At 37.3% G+C, this 15,661-nt stretch overlaps 2 protein-coding genes across 2 annotated transcripts; both read right to left on the reverse strand.

Moving 5' to 3' along the window:
* Window positions 1-4,594: 4,594 nt before the first annotated feature.
* Window positions 4,595-4,822, reverse strand: LOC134852065 (uncharacterized). The gene has a single exon (XM_063868344.1). The coding sequence runs from the start codon at window positions 4,820-4,822 to the stop codon at window positions 4,595-4,597; it is 228 nt and encodes a 75-aa protein (XP_063724414.1).
* A 5,467-nt stretch (window positions 4,823-10,289) lies between these two features.
* On the reverse strand, window positions 10,290-13,761 carry LOC134851612 (M-phase inducer phosphatase 3-like). Its single transcript, XM_063867768.1, has 2 exons — window positions 13,007-13,761; window positions 10,290-11,436 (listed from the first exon to the last, which is right to left on the reverse strand). Exons 1-2 carry the CDS (start codon window positions 13,542-13,544, stop codon window positions 10,430-10,432), a joined length of 1,545 nt encoding a protein of 514 aa, XP_063723838.1. The 5' UTR covers window positions 13,545-13,761; the 3' UTR covers window positions 10,290-10,429.
* Between the last annotated feature and the right edge of the window lie 1,900 nt (window positions 13,762-15,661).

Below are 15,661 nucleotides of genomic sequence, written 5' to 3' on the forward strand. Positions count from 1 at the left end.
TGGAAATCGATTTAAAATCAATTTAAAATGATCCGAAACTATTTTCGTCAGTGCGCGGAACAAAGCAACAAAATTTTACTACATCATTACGAGGTCAATTTGTGAATTGTAAGCGGATCCCGCTATAAGACCGCTCTCTTTGATCTTTCTTTGAGTCTGCGTTTCTTCTGGTCATGCAAGCAAATTTTGAAATAGGGGAATTTTAAACTCAGACTTACGCGAAATTTGTCTGTTAGTATATTCTCCTGGGGGAAATCTATAAGCTTGGGGGTATTTAAAGTTTACTGTAAAGCTATAATGGGAAAAACCTATATTGGGGGCTATAATTGGCTCTTATCTTTTTTTGCCCCACTTTTCAAAAATTCTGTCTTCATAGTTATTTTAGGTGTTATTATGGCTAAATGCGTGATGTCACGATGTAAAATTATATTCAATAACCCTGGTCACAATAGTTAGTTTGATTACCATGCCAAATTTCTCAGCATTTTGAACACGTTAAAATGGTTTTTCAAAACTGAATTCTGAATGTAGGGAGGGATATTAGAAAGAGCCCAATAATTCAATAAATCACTGTGAGGCTATATTAGGATTTTTGTTACGCTGATCCTGCCTCGAAAACTTTTTAAAAGTAATCAGAAGGTCAAAAGTATCAAAATAACTGAGGAACTGTCTAGATATGGAAGTGATAATGATAAAAAGGAGATGATAAGTGTTGATGTCCTTACAATTAAACTCGATACGTGTTACGTTTCTTCAAAAAAACACGCAACTCGACACGAAAAAAATTAATATACAAATATAAATGTGTTACAAAAAAAATTTCATCAAAAATTGTTGTGTTAATTATTGTTCCGAATACGCAAGCGGCGTTCCCAATCTGTATTGCCAGGATTGTTCTCTGTTTTAAAAAGTTGTCTGCTCTGGGTTCCTCAGTGTATACGCTTAGGTCCTTACAAAGATTGCTTGCTGCGGCCGGCCGCACCCTGAATCTCAAAAACTAGCGATTGAAAAAGATACCCATCATCTATTAAGTTTTTTTACTTGTCATTTTTTCGCTCTTCCGCTTCAGCGGCAGCCGTACAAGGGTTGCAAACAGACCCGTCATTACTGCTATTAGGGTCAAAGGATCTACTATCGTTACATCACACAAGAGCTGCTTACCAAAAGCCCATGGAACGAAAGTAAAACCGCCTGGTCGCTTCTGATCGGTCCTGTAGAAGTGTCGTAGCTCTAAATCAGACGGATTGTGAGTTGAAGATAAACTCTGCTTTATACGGGCGTTCATGTTTCAATGCCTAGAGAATATCCCTGCACTTTTGAGGCAAGAAAGGCCATGCCAACCATCTTCGGTAACGTCTTTTCTGCAAACACATTTAGGTCGCTCGCAAATTTTTGAGCTTAATCGAAGTCCTATTGAAACTCTGAGTTGTTGATTCAGCAGTTTTAACCCTAAATGTTTGCACGGGATGATGTTTAACCATTGGGAGCCAAATCTATCTTGCAGCGCGTTGTATTTTTTGTAAGTTCGTTGGTACGAGTCGTAAAATCAAATTTCCAACTCCACTGTCAAAAATTGGCTCTGTACAGTTTTTGTGGATTTCATTTTCTGGAGCCATTTCAATTTTTTCAAGTTCAAACCACCGTTTAAGCGCATCATCATTTGTTCGATCCACAAGCTCCAAATCGAAAATTTCGCTTAAGGCGTTTTTCGCTCCAACTGCTGAGGCTAAGAAAGCGGGTAAAGCTAGCAGACTAGCGGAAGAATTACCCAAGCCACTTTTGGCTGCCGGAAGTTCTGCTTGAAAAAACTGGTTTTTATCCATTTTCCCATTAGTTACCTTGCATAACGAATTTCTTATTAATCTGTCGTAGCGTTCCAAAGGATCATTTTGCAAAAACAAGGTCTCGTACGCAAAAAATATAGGAGTTTTGGCATGCCAAAGCAATTTTTCAGGAGAAAAACACCATAATGGGCGTCATAATAAAACCATAATGACATCCGAGGTTCTTTCAAGCAACTGAATTTTTTTGTCAGGAAATTTTTTTTCCGAAAAAGTGCAAAGATTGGAGATCCTAATATGAGGAGTTCTTCTTTTGTTTTTTATTTCATTTTAGGGCATGTTTTTCGAAATTGTGTTAAAATTGAACTATACTGTGTACTCTTGGTCGGTCCCAAAAACAAGGTTCGCACTTTTCAGTGTTCAAGCTCAGGCCGTAAGTTTGTTCCGATATCAGATTCTTTTTAAGGTCCCGGGGTACTACCTTATAGTCGTCAGCTATATTTCAATCATCTAAATATCAGATGTTAATTTTCGACTCCAACTGTTTGACTAGTGTCTGAATTGTTTCAGCAAAAAAAGTGGGCTTCAGGATCGTCTTGCTGAATTCTGTCTTCTGGCATTATGATAGACCTTCCGTAAAAAAGGTAAGCAGGTTTACTATACGCGCAATGGTTGTATTTGTACAATTCGGGACGATTTGAAAAAAAAAACATGATTCAGCCTTGAGCCTCGTCTCCCTATTTTGAGAATGAAAGGCATTCTTAAAATCTAGTTTTAAAGGAACAGTGCTTTGTGGAATGTCGTTGCGCTCAATTAGGTTTCGAAACAAGTGTGCAGCTATTTCTGCTCCTCATTTAATACCGCATCCTACCTGTACGTTTCCGCAAAAATTTTGTCGCTGGGAGAGGGCCTTGCTTCCAGCGCATTTAGACGCGATACGTCTCAGCGTGTTGCCTATGGCAATCGGTCTCAACCCTCAGTCTATCTTCATGAGGGTAATAAGCTTTGCGCCAATAAAAGGTCTTAGGGGTTCGGGTACTTTGCCATCTCCAATGAGGTTTATCAGTTTAGTAAGCGATTTCAGAAAATAAGGTCCTGCACTGCCATTCGACTTACTAACAAGATCTTTAAAATTTTGAGGAACTTCGTCATCCAGATCTGCTGCTTATCCGTGCAAGTTTGGCTTGCTGAGGGTGCACAGACAACAATTGTTGATAGTTATCAGTTGAAAAAGGAGCAATTTTGTCATCCGAAGCAGCAAGGCTTATCCTTCCCCTTATTTTTTCTTAATCGAGCTTTCTACTTGTTAGCTTTATTCTCTGCTTGAGGTCACTCAGAAGCGCGCTTGAAATTTTAGGATGGGGTTTTGGAAGTGACACGTCTCTTGCTCGAACTTTATTATTTATCAAAGAGTTCATGCTTGTGATCTAGTTGCATCCACTTCTTTTTGTAGCTCCAAAAAAAACAAGAAAGACGTTAAGGAATTAGGCATTTTGTATCATCTTCTACATTGTAGAAGATGCCATTTGTTTTGTCCGACATACTTTCCACCATGGGAACACGTGAGTCTTTTGGTACTCTCTTGAGTACTCGGACATTTGAGATGGCTGTATAATTGTCAAAGAATTAAATCATTACCTATTGTTGCTTTATTAACAGATTTTACATCAACGCATAAAGGACACTGAAACCATTGATTTTTCTTAAAAATCGCTGAGAGAAATATTTACACAACTGATATGATACCAACTAGAACAACAATCACATCCAATCCAATTTATCAATCCTGAAGGTTTTAAGCAAGCTTTGCTTGTACAGTCTTAGTTGTTTTTCCTCATCTAGACGCAACGTAAAGGTAAAAAAAGAATTTTGACTCGACTTTAGGGACTGAACAAACCCATGATAAGCGGTTAGTAGAAGTTTAATAAATCAGCAAATGAAAGACAAATTAATTGATTCAAAATTTGAAATCGAACTTAAAAAATCAGAAACAAGGAACAATCCCACCCGAGCTCAGTAGGTCCAGCGGTGAACCACCAGACTTTTAAAGCCAGTTCCAGTTAGTCCCCCTTCCCCCCAGAAAGCCACTTGACAGAACTATCTCTAAAATTCCTCCAAGGGCGCTCGACAAACAGTCACAAACATCAAAACAGGCGCAAACATCAAAATTAAGTTTTAGGCATTATCGACATTCCTATACCTTTACTAATGACCATGCTTTTTTGAATGGTGGCCTTTGTACTGGGTCTCAATTTGACCCCCCTCCCCCAACACTGGCATGCTCGCGATTTTTTTTTGGACAAAAGGCTAGTTTTTGAAACATTCTTACACTTTTTTGAGGTGTTTAGGCCAGCCATTTCGCTTTCGACCAGAAATTAGCGTTTTTTTAGGTGTTTGATTCTTCGTTAATGACAAAACCCTCCCTTCGTCATTCACATGCCTACACATCCTCTCCCTTGACCCAACGGAAAGCTACAGACCTCCAAATTAAAAAAAATCTTAATTAATGGAGCGATGCCCCCTTATAGCTCTTTATACACAAGAACAACAGAAAGCATCGCTAGGATCAATGATTTTGCTATTTCGATCGTCATATAGTTTGATGGAAGCTGTCACGTGAAAGGATCTTTATGAGTACAGTATGCTTAAAATAGCAGAAAGCCATTTTTCGTCATAACACCAATATTTATTTCTTGGTTAAGTATATACAGCTTGGTCTCAATCATCAAATGGCAAAAAAGTCATCAGTCAGTAAAACAAAACGAGCCAGTCCAAAATTGTCTGTGTTGTCTACTTGAAGTCACCTCTGAAGTCTAGTGGTGTCCCCATCCTCCATGCAAGTGATGCGTACTTCCCCCATAATGTCCCAAATGTCCCCCTCCGTAATGGCCAGCGTGGGCTAGATTGGGATAACTGGAGTAGTATCCCCCCGTAGGCAGATGGTGCCTCTCTCCGTGGTAACCATGGTGTCCACCATGTCCCCACCCTCCATGGTATCCTCCGTGATGGCCCCAACCCCCATGTCCATGATAGTACACCATTTTTTCACTTTTTTAAATTTTTTAATAATTTTTTAAAGGATTTTCTTTACTTTTGCGGGTTTTTAATGAATAAAAAAGTATCAAATTGTCAAGTTGAGTTGAAGTAGTCGTTGCCAAGAAGTCAAAAGTCAATGATGTTACTCTGGATGGTTTTCTTTGATCAGTCCAGACAAATTCCCGCCGGAACTTGACGTGAATTCTCACGAACAAGTGATCAGATTTTAGTTCATTTTTTTCCAAAGCTCGAAGCTTTTTCCTCTCCCCACCTGGACCTTGTCTTGTAAAACTTTTGTTATGCTGTTTTTTACATTGATATAGAATACAGCATGTGGAGTAAATATGCTATTCCAAACTTTGGCTCTTTTCCTGAAACCCCCCCCCCCCCCCCCATGGCCTTATTAGTCCGTATGCGAATTTTTCATAACAATCGAATAATGTGAACAAATTTTTTATTTGTATTTTTTTTAGGTGGGGGGAGGGAAGGAAAGAGAGCCCAAACTTTTTTTTGATCTTCATACATTTCCTTGAAAAGTGTTCCACTCGTTAAATCATAAAAATGGTTGGTTAGTTAAGATTGGTTATTGAGACCAAATATGTTTGTCAATGCCGCTAATCAACCACATGCCAATTTTTGTTTTTAAAAAAAACGCACACATTTTGATCAACAAATTTACTTGTAAAAATTTGCAGGCGAGGAAAAAGGAAAAGAGCCAATTATTCATAAGCTACTAAACACATGAAAAATTTTGTAATACTTCGATCACTGTTTCAAGCTGCAATGATTTTATTACTTACTAAAATATTGAAAATCGTTTAAAATAGGCTTTCGGTAATCGAAATTTGGAAGAAATCTAAAGAAGGAACGATAAAACGACTAATCTGGCTCTTTTACAGTTCCCCCTTTCAAACTCAAATTTGAAAAGCTTATTTAACCTTGTCATAATGCAATGAAATTTGGCGTGGTGAACAGTGAAACGAAACGACAACTGTGAACAGATTTGTTCTTCATACTTGCCAGCGTAACATAGCGCTTTTAGCCGTAATAACTCGTAAAACAAACATTAAACTCGGTACTTTGAAAGGAGAGAACTGGAAAAGAGCCACTAATCTTTGTAAAAAATGCAATGAAAATTTGCATGGTAAAAAAATCACATTTCGAACACATTTTTCATCGGCTCTTTTCCACTTTCCTTAACTGTTTCGGCTTTTTCCTTCCCCACCTGCAAATTTTGACTAGTGAAATTTTGTTCACCTTGTCCATATATTTGGGCTTCATGTTTAACCTAGTAAAACCCCTCGTCACATCATAAAATTGATGCTTATGTGAGGTTGAGAAAGGAGAAATAGCCATTTTTTCAGTTGTCTGGCTTGTTATTATTGCTGAATGCGTGGTTTTACGATGAAAAGTATGAAGAACAAATATGTTCACAATAGTTAATTTCATCATCATGCAAAATTTCATTTCATTACAACAACGTAAAATTAGTTTTCCAAAACTGAAATTCAAATAGGGGAGTGGAAAAGAGCCTTTTCATCTTGCAAAACAGGAAAAAAAATCCGTATTTAGCCATAGTATTATACAAAAAAAACTGAAAAAAATGAAATAAGCGGGAAGTTAAAGAGAGCCTCAAACTTTTATAGCAACCGATCAATTTGAAAAGTTCTGGGACTAGTGCAAAGTCGGTCTAACATCCAAAACAAAAAGTTGTTGGGCAATACAAGTAACAACGCAAGAAAAAATTTAGGCATTCGAAATTGGGAAGAAAAATTTCAGGTTAATCCATAGTTCCTTCTCACGTTTTTAGGGTGGTTGGAAAAAAAACGCAAAAAAAAACAGACAGTTCTCATAGACTGTTATGAATTCAGAAATTTTTTGAAGTGTTCGGGAAGTGAAAAAGAGCTTATAACTCTAATAGCAATCGATCAATTTAAACAAAAATTCTGACTCTAGTACAAAATCGGTCCAAAATCTTCAATAAATAGTTGTCGAATTACAAAAAATGATAGCTGGTTGCGATGCAAGTAACAACGCATGTAGTTCTTAACCAATTTTCCTCGATTTCTCTCAACTCCGCCAATTTTTATCAACACTGCGATATTCTTATTGAAATTTTTTGTCAATCAAGTTCCGACAGAATGAGGTTTAATACCATTCCAGTCTTGCCTCCAAAATATTTTTTAGTGAATCAAAATTGGGCGGAAAGAAACTCAGGCTAATCGATAGTTTCTTCACATGTTTAAAGGGTGGTTGGAAAAAAAAACGCTAGAAAATCAACAAGATAGTGCTAACAAACTTTTTCAAATTTGAAAAAATTGAAGTTTTTGAAGAAATTGAATCTTTTTCTTGTTTGAAAAAACACGTATTATGAAAACGTACGAGAATTGGCTTTTTGAGACGCTTTTGAAAAATGTTCTTTTCTCTTGATTTTTTCAATTTTTCGGCAAACATAGACACTGATTTCTCCATTGGGTTTTCTCTTTGCATCTAACACCGCATCCTGCGGCCTTGAGAAAGTTGCTTTGGCCCTGCTCTAGATTTTTTTTTCCGTTTTCTCAAAAGCGACCCTGTGTGTCTTTAGACTCAGAAATGGGAGGATCTTTGGAGAAAACGGACAAAATCTAAAAGAGGGTCAAAATTACCTGGAATTGAACGCTCCCAAGGCTATAGGGAGTGACGTAAGATACATAGAGAAAATAAGCATATGGACCTTCCTGCATCAAGAGTACTTTCAAGTGGTAGGGAGAGCCACTATGGACATATGAAGAGCTACTTTTGACATCTCGACTTTCAGTCGGACTTACCTCCAGTTTCTCAAAACTTCCGGTCAAATCTGATTAGACGAGCTCAATCAAAAGAACAGTTTATGGAGATCACTTGTTTCTATTTATCTCAGAAATGGCGAAGCTGTTTTGGAGAAAGGGATAGGGTTTAAAAGGGGGGAGTTAAAAATAAGAAAAATTGTGAAGGTTAAATGGAAAACGCCCTAAAGAAAGCGGCAAGGTGAAGAGAAACTACCTAAATATGCTTATGCATGCTGACAAATAAGTTGATTTTTTTAAGAAACAGAAGCATGGGACTAGATTTTTAATTTATTTTACGACTTTGAAAAAAATTACTGTTTGAACATTATCGTGCCGATTTTCACGAAAATGATACCAAAGAAAAAATCGCCTTTTCTTCTCTGTCTTTTGTATGCCTCAAGCCTTTTCACATTTCCCCACTCCATACAACCTTCAGAAGAATCTGTTACACGGGTTTTCGGACCACTAAAATTTTTCGGAACGGTAAAAATTGGTATGTAACCTACTTTCAGTAAACTCTCGGATACTTGCATTAATAAGGCTGTTTATAAATTTTGCCCCAACTTTACACTTTGTGGGTGCTTGACATATCGCACGTTGGCCTACTATCCAAAATTTTACAGTTGTAAATTCGCAGAGGAAACTTTCCACCTAGAATTTTTTCACTGGTTGCACTATGGCTCAAAAAATCTGAAATTTGAATACAGGATATTTAGTTCAAAACATGTTAGTAATCATTATAAAACCACTCGTTGCACCAAAAACATGATGCTGTGAGGAAAAAACCCGTTGCAAAAAAAACGAAAAAAAAAACACTGCTTCAACGCAAATGTAAAAAAGGCAAAGCGTACAATTTTATTCGTACAAGCGTACTATTTCATTCATACAAACAGTCAAATGGGGCTATAGCCGCTCGTGTTTACTTGTGTTCAGGTCTGAGTATTGGGGGACAGGAGCTGGGTTGACCGGCGTGAGAGACAAGTCTCTCGGCCGCACGGCCATTGGTTCTCATATGCAGTAACTTTTCAGGCAATGAATTTGTACGCTGAAGAACTGATGTCCGTTCGGCCGAGAGACTTGTCTCTCACGCCGGTGAACCCAGTTCCTGTCATCCATACTCAGCCCTTAGCATATGTAAGCCCTAGCGGCTATAGACTATCGGTTCGGCAATAATTATGACTGACCGACAAAAAAGCAATTTGTCTCAAGGACATTGGCAGTTCTTGTGGCTATCTTGTGCCGAGATATTTTCATAATCGAAGCTGAGAATTGGTGACTTCATGAACATGATTTAGGTGAGTTTTTGGGATTATTTACCGATTATCGACATGAGTTGTTTGCATTGCCCACAAGTGAAACATGAAACTTTATTGTCTGCGCAATGTTTCTTTTTTGATGCTATAGTTCTACAGCACATGCATCATACAGAACGTGTAATTGCCGATTTCTTAGCACATTTTTTGAGAAGAATTAGGGCTAGTACTTTAACTACGAAGGGTATTTCTATATCGTAACATTTGTTTATTATAACCCAATGATCGATTTAGGAATGCATAAGGAACTTGCAAATGAATGGCCAAAAAAATTTATATTAAATTGCTCTAGCATTAACACTTCTAGTCTGAAGAGATGTGGTTCGATTGTTTAGTTGAGTTTCATTTGTGGTTCGATTGTTTAGTTGAGATCCAGTTAACGCTTTCACCGCAACCTTTACACCACCTGAACAGTTACAAGTAACCTGAATCAGGTGACTACTTTTTTGAGAGAAAAATAGTGACTATGACAATTTTCGAATTTTTTGTAGCCATTTTTTTTAGGTCGGCCAAATTAATTTTTCAAGTTCTGCCAAAGCACTAAAAAGTCCGTTTTGGCCAATAATTTCGAATTAACAGGCTGAAAAAAAATCAGCTTTAGGCACTTTTTGAAAATTTTTTAAAATTGCGTTTTTTCGGCGCGCGCTCCCCCCTCAATATTAGTATATATTGGCGCCAATGGCGCCTTTGAAAAATTTTAGGGCCCGTCAATAAAAACCAAGTGTAAGTAGTGACCATACATACTGGCCTGAATAGTTTCGCAATTAATGAGGTTTTTGAGGTTGAAAGAGATACCAACTGATATTTTACCAGATACATTTTACCAGATACGTCTTAAAACAAGGAAGGGTTATGTACCTGGTAAAATATCAATTGACATCTCTTACAACCTTAATAACCTCTTTAATTGCGAAAGCTGAATATTTTTTACATTTGTTGATATAATTTTTTCAGAATGAATCTTTCTTAAATTAAATGAATTCCTCCTATTGTTAAAAAATTTGCAGCGTTTAGTTCAAAATAACACGCATTTTAAATGCACTTTTTCCTAAATAAGGGTCTCCCTCGAAAAAATGAAGGTAACTATGGAAGAGTAACGATATTCAACATTTGATGTTTTCAATGTCCAAAAACAAGAGACTTATGAACACTGATACTACCTCACCAAAAACAGGAAATATTGCATGCAAAGTTCAACGATAAATTGTTTGCCCTGGAAACCTCTTGCGCTTCAGTATGATTTCAATTTTATCTTATTTCTGTAAAAACCAACATTTTCATTGAGAATTTATACTGCCCCGTTTTTTACATCTAACGCTTGCAATATCGCCTGAATGCTTGGAAAACTAACCTTTAAGCGATAATTTTTATTATCTAAGGAATAATCGGGAATTAGTGTAATCATTAGGTCTTAAGTTAACATTAAAATCAACAGTATCTATTGAATAGACCTTACTTAAGCTAATTAAAAACAGAAAAAAGCAGTTTTGGTTTACAGCCGAGTTGTTCGGAATCTTGCCAATTTATTTCTGGCAGCAGCTTGAGCTTCGCGACTCTTTTTCTCTTCATTTCTATTTCGCACCATTTCCAGAGAGTACGCAGGGTGTAACATTGGGCAATATTCTTGTGGTTCGCATAGATGTCGAAACTGGTGAAAAAACTGTTTATAACCTCCAAAAAGAACATACATCTCTGGATAACGTAGTTTAGGGTAAGAGTTCTGGAACACAGATCTATCATGGTTGCGAACAAATTTGAACATTCTTGGACCACGCTCTTGGGAAAACTCGCAGTGGAAAATCAAAACAGTTTGCTTATTATCTTGGCCATGAAATAAGTAATTCTTAACTTGATCTTGAAGATAAAAATTGACCGCCCCTTTAATGTGACCACCTTTGTACTCGAATGGGTATCGACAGTCTATGATAACAAACTTTTCAATCTTGTGAGTGTACATCCCATTGAGAAGATCGGCAACGCCACTCGCAGGAGTCGCAACCTCTGGGCGTCCCGATACCTCAGGCAGTATATGCACTCTACTATTGTCCCCTATGAAGCTCTGCACATCAGCTATCTTGTAAGGCATTGCAACTATCGGACTATATAAGTCTAAATTAGGACGTTGAACAACTCCGATGTTAGGCGAGGCTCTGCGCTTGTGGCTAGGGTCAGTTTCGTCTGCTTTGTTTTCTTCCGCAACATCCGGGATCTTTCCACTGATCAGGGTATCGAAGATAGATCCACTTTTTTTGGTCGAAACTTCGAGTGGTGATTCTTCCAGTGATTGTAAGCTGGTATCGAATGAAGAGTTAACGTCGTCACTCCCAAGAGGTGATACAACTAGATCTCGACCGCCTTCAGGTGATGTGTTCCCTCTGCCATCTTCGCAGATATTATCCACTTCAATTTGGATCGAGACAGTTGCCCGTGTCGTATCGAAGCGCCGAAACTTCGATACTGGCTTCTTCGATCCATTCAGATTTTCTCTGGGTTGGCCGCCTTAAACAAATATCAAGTTAGACAAACAATCATAGCCGGCACTTTTTGCAGCCGAAATATTTCATATTAAAACTGACTATTATTAAATTCAGCAATTAGTTTTTTGTTCATGTTATATACTATGTTCCAACTATTTATATCACTAAAGTTGATTTTTCATGCTTGTCACGTTTCGAGTGTTTGCTAGTTTTATCGGTAACTGTGGTTGATATCCTGTAACCCAGTCCTAGTCCGGTCGCATAGTCCATTCCTTCGACATACGTTAGTTGGGACACCACCGAAGACCTCCCGGATGAGTCATCTAGAATTTCTGCCGACGCTGTGTTAACTTGACTAATCCTTCCTCTCTTCTTTTTCAATTTCTTCCCCTTTTTCTCATCCGGTGGTTGCTTGCTTCGAGGCCGAACGACTTTCGCAACTGGAATGTCTTCCGGAACACTCGTTATCGAAGACTCCGAGTTCGTCAAGATGTCGTTCATGGACTCCGGATCCGAGATGTCTCCTGGTTTTTTCCTTCTTACTTTGATACTCATTTTCGAATTGTCCATAGTCGAGTGGTTTATAAATGCATGTGTTACTAAACTTTCGCTTTTATACTGTTCTACTGTAGGTTTTTTCCGCTTTTTGGCTAGCTGAGTCGTTCTGGACTTTCCACCAGTGAGTCCGCCTTTAATCGTCAACTTCTTAGACGCTTTGTCTTCTTTTTCCGCACTGCAGCACTTTGGCATCGCTTGGTAACGGCAATCTTGGCTCTACAGCCAGTCATGCAATATTACTAAGCGTTCAGGAGTCAAAAATGACGCGACTCAAATTGTTGCTCTTGGTAGTTACTTAAATAGTGTACAACGTTTGTAATTGCTATCTTATCAGTAATTCTAAAATCTTAATCGCACAGTCGCTATTGATATGGAAACTGAATAAACAATCTATTTAGGGTCACAAAAATTATTCGAGTTTCACTGAGCTTAAATGTGAAGTTTCGAAATGACAAAACACAAGCAATTCAGCCTGGTCTTAGCACCATTTCCGATACCACCATGCAAAGTCTATCGATCGCAATCGTAACTAATTTAGACAAAACTTAAGAAAATTCAGTTCACTATCATTCCTTACAACTACAATACCTTACAATTAACTGATACCTCACAATTAACTGATACCTCACAATTAACTGATACCTCACAATTAACTGATACCTCACAATTAACTGATACCTCACAATTAACTGATAACTTAATGTGTTATTTAGTTGACATAAGCGGATTTAGGGGGGCGGAGGTCTTTTAACAGGAATTCGATACCCTGCTGACTATTTTGAGATTCATTTTGGAAGACTGACCTTGAAATGGGAGCACGCGCCGAAAAAGGCGATTTCTTGGACGAAATGGGGTATTTATAGTGATTCGGAAAATCAATTTGGTCGACCAAAAAACGCCCCGCCACCCCACGAGAAAACCAGAGGTCCTGGTTAAGAAATCCAAATTTTTCGTTTCAGAACTTTTTACGTTACAGAAAAACCACAGGTGATTAACAAAAATGAAGCTAGGATTAAAATTTGGTTTCAGCTCACCAGACACATTGAGAACTGGCTCGAAACAATTATTTGTTATTTCCGCCAAAACGCTTCTCGGATTCCGTTGAATACTTCGCTTTCGAGTCCCACCAACGTCGCCACCTTCTTTTGTGACATTACTCTCCGCCTTTACCGGCGTCTGACCGAGCGAGCTCGGAATCTGGTTTTCCGAGTCATCTTCTGGTCCGAACAAACTCGAAACCTTGTTCTCTGAATCATCCTTAAAGTTGTCATTGAACAGTGATCTCTTCCTAGTCATACTAATGGGAGGTGATCCAGGGCTCTCTGAGACTCCAGATACCTTCAAGGTTCCCTGGAGTTCAGAAGAGAGTCCAGCACCAGGAGTCCCGCCAGAAGAACTGGATGAATATGATTGAAAATCGAAGTCTGGCGACTCTTGATAGCCTTCATAAGCGTTCAGAATTCTGTTCATTGTCGAAATGGAAAAAGGTCGATAGACAGTACCTTCAGGCGATTCTTGATAAGCGAAGTCGTTGTTCATCTTTCTGGTCAAGCTAGATCCGTTATCCGACATTATTAGTTGTAGTGCTATAAACTTTCTTGAATTAGTTACAAATTCCGTAACAAAAGAAACGCAACACTTGCTATTAAAATTCAATTATGAAATTAACTGTTGTGAAACAAAATGCACTTTGTTGGCCGTTAGACTGGAACTTAAGTTTACTTGGAACTTGGTTTTACTTTGAACTTGGTTTCGTGTAACGTTAAAATCGGCAGTCAAACTCTCATTCGGATCTGAAAACAAACAATTGTTTAGCCAAGGAAATGAGTTGATGAAACAAACCAATCACCGGAACTCAAGCATCAATTTGACATATTTATTAACCAAGACAGCTCTCGCAGATTTAGGTTATGCCAATTCTCAACTCGCAATGCAATTTCTTATTCGAAGTCCAATTTCAATCAAATACCAGTCACCTCCCTGATTAAATTAGGTGACCTTCAAAATTTTGTAACTGCCGAACTTATACTTACTTGTTAAAAGTTCGGACAGACTAAATTAATTGAATGACTTTTTTGAAAAAGTAAATCTTTAAGACCAATTTTGAACCAATTGCACGTAAATCAGTCAAAATGCAGAGATTGCTCTTTTTAATTAATTTTGTCTGTTCCAACTTTTTGTTACTCTCGTTATACAGAGAGTTGCAAAAAGTTCGGACAGACAGAAATAATTAAAAAGAGCAACTGTCTAGACATCAAAGGCAATTAAAACTGAAATAAACATAACGTCGAAAGTTCATAACGCAGATTATCGCTCAAAATTTATAACCACGGCGGGCAATTGCATCCGAAGCGGCGAATAGTAAAACTTGAAACAGAAACAGGGTGGCTAAAATGTTTCTACGATTAATTTCTAAATTTTGAATGATTTGAGCATCTTCTTATTTCCGTTTGTTTTTTTTGAACGGCCTAATCTGTTTTTTTTTGTTGAAAATAACTCTAGTTTTTAGTTTTTTTAACTACTTTTGCTAACTATTTTATAGTAAATCTGGATGTTGATCGCAGCATGTAAAAATTAGGCTAGCATAATCATCGGATAATCGACGAGCTTGCTCTTCGAATTTGGTCTGACAAAAAGTCCAAGATTGTCCGGCGTCAGATTTGGCATGCAAAGAAGCGTCAAAAAGCACTGATTGCTCATTTTAATTAATTCTGTCTGTCCGAACTTTTTGCTGCTAATTATATAGTCAACGCCAAATTTTTGGCAATATCAGTGAACTTTAGCAATTTTAATAGGTCAAACACTACAGCATTTCCGGTAGGTTTTTTTAAAGCGGGTTTAACTTGAAAGCGGAATATCAGTGAACAGCAAAATCTCACGTCAAAATGAGCAGTTTCAGATCGTTCGCTAAAAATTATTACCAACAATTTCCAATACTACAGTGCTGATTTAAATTATCCCGACAAAACGAACAAAACATGAATTTTCAAACGCGTTTTTCTCAAATTGGGTTAAGATTAGACAAAAAAATGAGGAGAACAAAAATTGCTTAGAATTTCATTAGAATTAATATGGTATATTTTTTTCTCCAAAATTCTCAACCAAAATTTTAACCCAAAAATGGGTCTTTTGGCTTCTTTCAATTGATCAAAAATTACGCTGAAACTACTTTGTTAATTGATAAGAAAACTATATTCCAAGAAGCCCCTTACACAGTCTAACAAAATTTAAGCAGGGTTAAATCTCCAAAAATTTGCGCAAAGTGTTTAAAATTTGTTTTTAAACAGAAATTCTGGGTTATAAAGTAAAAATCACATTTATTGACTATCAAGTAAAAAATTTTTCTCTTATACTGGTTTTTGGAGATTAAATTTTTCTTAAAATTTTTTGGGCTGCTTAAGGGGTTTCTTGGAAATATAGTTTTCTTATCAATTAACAAAGTAGTTTCAGCGTAATTTTTGATCAATTGAAAAAAGCCAAAATTAACCACTTTTGGGGTAAAATTTTGGTTGAGAATTTTGGAGAAAAAAATATACCATATTAATTCTAATGAAATTCTAAGCAACTTTTGTTCTACTCATTTTTTTGTCTAATCTTAACCCAATTTGAGAAAAACGCGTTTGAAAATTCAAGTTTTGTTCGTTTTGTCCGGATAATTTAAATCAGCACTGTATAAATCAGCCAGACAA

The sequence above is a fragment of the Symsagittifera roscoffensis genome, chromosome 7 (genome assembly GCF_963678635.1).
Source record: "Symsagittifera roscoffensis chromosome 7, txSymRosc1.1, whole genome shotgun sequence".
In the NCBI taxonomy this organism is placed as follows: Eukaryota; Metazoa; Xenacoelomorpha; order Acoela; family Convolutidae; genus Symsagittifera; species Symsagittifera roscoffensis.

What these genes read in the sequence shown, in the direction of transcription:
- LOC134852065 (XM_063868344.1), bottom strand. Translation starts at nt 4,822, where the DNA reads ATGGTGTACTATCATGGACATGGGGGTTGGGGCCATCACGGAGGATAC.
- LOC134851612 (XM_063867768.1), bottom strand. Translation starts at nt 13,544, where the DNA reads ATGTCGGATAACGGATCTAGCTTGACCAGAAAGATGAACAACGACTTC. An exon ending in GCCAGTTCTCAATGTGTCTG is followed by an intron (nt 11,437 to 13,006) that starts GTGAGCTGAAAC and finishes TATTTGTTTAAG; the next exon opens with GCGGCCAACCCAGAGAAAAT.